Source organism: Vigna radiata, chromosome 10, assembly GCF_000741045.1.
Source record: "Vigna radiata var. radiata cultivar VC1973A chromosome 10, Vradiata_ver6, whole genome shotgun sequence".
In the NCBI taxonomy this organism is placed as follows: Eukaryota; Viridiplantae; Streptophyta; class Magnoliopsida; order Fabales; family Fabaceae; genus Vigna; species Vigna radiata.
In genome coordinates, this window is record NC_028360.1 from 188,399 (window position 1) to 191,166 (window position 2,768).

Below are 2,768 nucleotides of genomic sequence, written 5' to 3' on the forward strand. Positions count from 1 at the left end.
ACACATGAAACCAAATATCTAACCTTCATACAAAGAAAAAGAACATCCTGTGATGTAATAACAAAACAAAAACTTATAGATTTTGTTCTAGAATCTTAAAACTCATGAATTAGATTTTCACTTTCAGTGTTCATAACCTGTGTTTGGTCTAGCTTTTTTAATACATTTTCTAACTGACCACAAAATTCCTATGACCTAATCAGCATGCAAGAGATAAGAGATTTAAATTTTGATCCTAGACTTTGCACTTGTCTGCTCTGTATTCAAACTTATTTAACTTCACCCAGATAAAGCTCAAAATAAGCAATGAAAAAATTAATCAAATCTTACAAAACATCAATATTCTCATAACCTTAGATATGCATACAAAAGAGAATGATAATGTATCTTTGGTGGCAAGAAATTGAAGCCGAATTGAAGTTGAAACAAGTTCAAGAATTAGAAAAGGCAGAGTTAAATGACAACGTGAATGAAATTTTGTGGAACTTACCTCAACCAAGATAGCCCTTGACGAACACGACAGCACCAGCCCTCAACGTCGACACCACCAGCCCTCAACGCAGCAACCACCCCACGACGAACTGTGTGAAAGATATCAAATGTTATGTTACCAACGAGGAGGATTGATGCCTTAAAGTGGTTTTGATGATGATACACTTGAAGACTTGAAGAATCTATATTGTAAATGTTAAAAGAATTCATTGTAGAAATCATTGTATAGTAATCCTTTTGCAACTGAAAAAGCACTTAGAAGTTTCATAACTAGTGATTCTTTACTGCAATAATCGATCATCAAAGAGGATAATCGATTATCCCTAGCTAAAACAAAAAAGGGTTGCTTGCGACAATAATCAATTATGACATGGGATAATCGATTATCACTGTTAATTTTGATATTATCCAGGGTTCGACAATAATCGATTATTACTAAGGATAATTGATTATCGTGTTTTCTAAAAACTCATAACGACCTAAAATAATCGATTATCACTTATGGTAATCGATATCATTGGCAGTTGGGAGCAAGCTTTTTATTTTCTGACCCCTGGCTTTTATATACACTATTCCTAAACCTTTAAAAGGTTAACTAAACTACTTGAGAGCATATATCAGTTTTGAGGTAGTTCTTAGAGTTTAAGTGAGTATTCAATCAAGTCTTGTGAAAAGGATAAGTTTGTGTTTAGTGCGTCTATGGTCCAAGCGGTTCTCTTCAAGTTGATTGAGCTGATTTCTTTCCATCGTGTGTTGAAGGAAGGTGTTTTCTATTTCTAATCTGTGTATTACTTTGATTGTAATCGAACCAGGATAAAAATCCTTTTCAATGATTTTCTCTATCCTTATATTTTTTTATTACAAATTATTTGATAAATTTACTGAAAGAAAATCATAATGTTTAAAAGAACCAATTCACCCCTCCCCTCTTGGTTATTGACTGTTTTCACGCTCACTGAACATTCTTTTGCACAATACCAATCTCAACATGCTACCCGATTTTACCAAAGATAAATAAATTCTTATTCAAAAATTTTCCCAAGCAAATGTTATCATCACACTAGAAGTCAACTTAAGATGCACACATAAGGCACTAAAATTTTCAAAGAAAAAGAATGCATAAAAAACGAAAAAAAAAAAATCACAAAGTGATGACAAACTAAATGAAATTTTAAAAAAGTTTTGACAAATAGCTTATGTGATGCCTAGATGGTAATTTATGTTTCAAATAAGCCACAAACATTCATTTAGAACTTTATATCTTTCTTTTAATACCTTTCATCCCTTGGCCACATTATAATACTTTGTATGAAAGTGGGGTCATACATCATGTATAATGTGTGAACTGTTGTTTGTGTTGTACATTAAGTATTGATACCTATGCTTGTATTTGTGTTTGATTACAATTAGATTATTTGTGTTTTTTATTATTTATCCTTTTTTCAATATATGATTAATTTTATTGCATAAGTACCCTTAAGATACATAAATAAATAAATAAATAATTATGTCTTTGTACTTATATAAACGTCATCACCAACAATAGTTATTTCACATATATCAAACCTTCTTAGAAAATATTTATTTAGTTTTACATAGATCAACAGTTATACATTTGTGAATATATGGTTTCAACATTTGAATAACTAGTTTAACCATATACACACTTTTCAATAGAAAATGAAAGCTTGATAGTGCACATTTTTGGGAGTTGTATTAGCTTTTGAGGGAAAAATCCTAAATTAGCTGTAGAGGCATCCAGACAAGTGCAAAGTTTTTTCAAGGCTGCGGGATTGTTTCCTTTTGTAAGCTGTCGAGAAGCTCCAGCACAACATCTTGACGTTGGAGCGGAAAAGTCTGGATTAACCAAATAAGGCACACAAGGGAGAAACATTGGATTATACTCATCACATGTAGCAGGCATTTGACCTTCACTCCAACTTGTTATGGCCAAACCATAAGCCATAACAAACATAACCAAAGCCAAAACCTTCTTCTCCACCATCATTGTTTATCTATGCTTCTTTGTTTTCACTCTTTTAATAACAACATGTGGGATCATTATTCTTAGCATCTCATTATTTATATAGACTTCATTTTAAGCTTGAAATAATTTAAATAAATTTTATTAATTTTTTATCTTTCTTTTACGTCAGCATGATACTTAGTTTTGTCCAGCACTTAAAACTAATTAATGATATATATATACATAATAAATGAGACAATTCGTTATTTTTAATTCTTCTTCATGTATTAGGTCTGAGTGTTGAATTCAT

The 2,768-nt window shown here is 31.1% G+C and overlaps 1 protein-coding gene across 1 annotated transcript; it reads right to left on the bottom strand.

The window, feature by feature from the left end:
* Positions 1 to 2,143: 2,143 nt before the first annotated feature.
* LOC106774645 (non-specific lipid-transfer protein A-like) lies at positions 2,144 to 2,497 on the bottom strand. Its single transcript, XM_014661689.1, has one exon. The coding sequence runs from the start codon at positions 2,495 to 2,497 to the stop codon at positions 2,144 to 2,146; it is 354 nt and encodes a 117-aa protein (XP_014517175.1).
* Positions 2,498 to 2,768: the final 271 nt, after the last annotated feature.

Bases quoted from the DNA above. Each gene is read 5' to 3' on its own strand.
- LOC106774645 (XM_014661689.1), bottom strand. From the start codon at position 2,497: ATGGTGGAGAAGAAGGTTTTGGCTTTGGTTATGTTTGTTATGGCTTAT.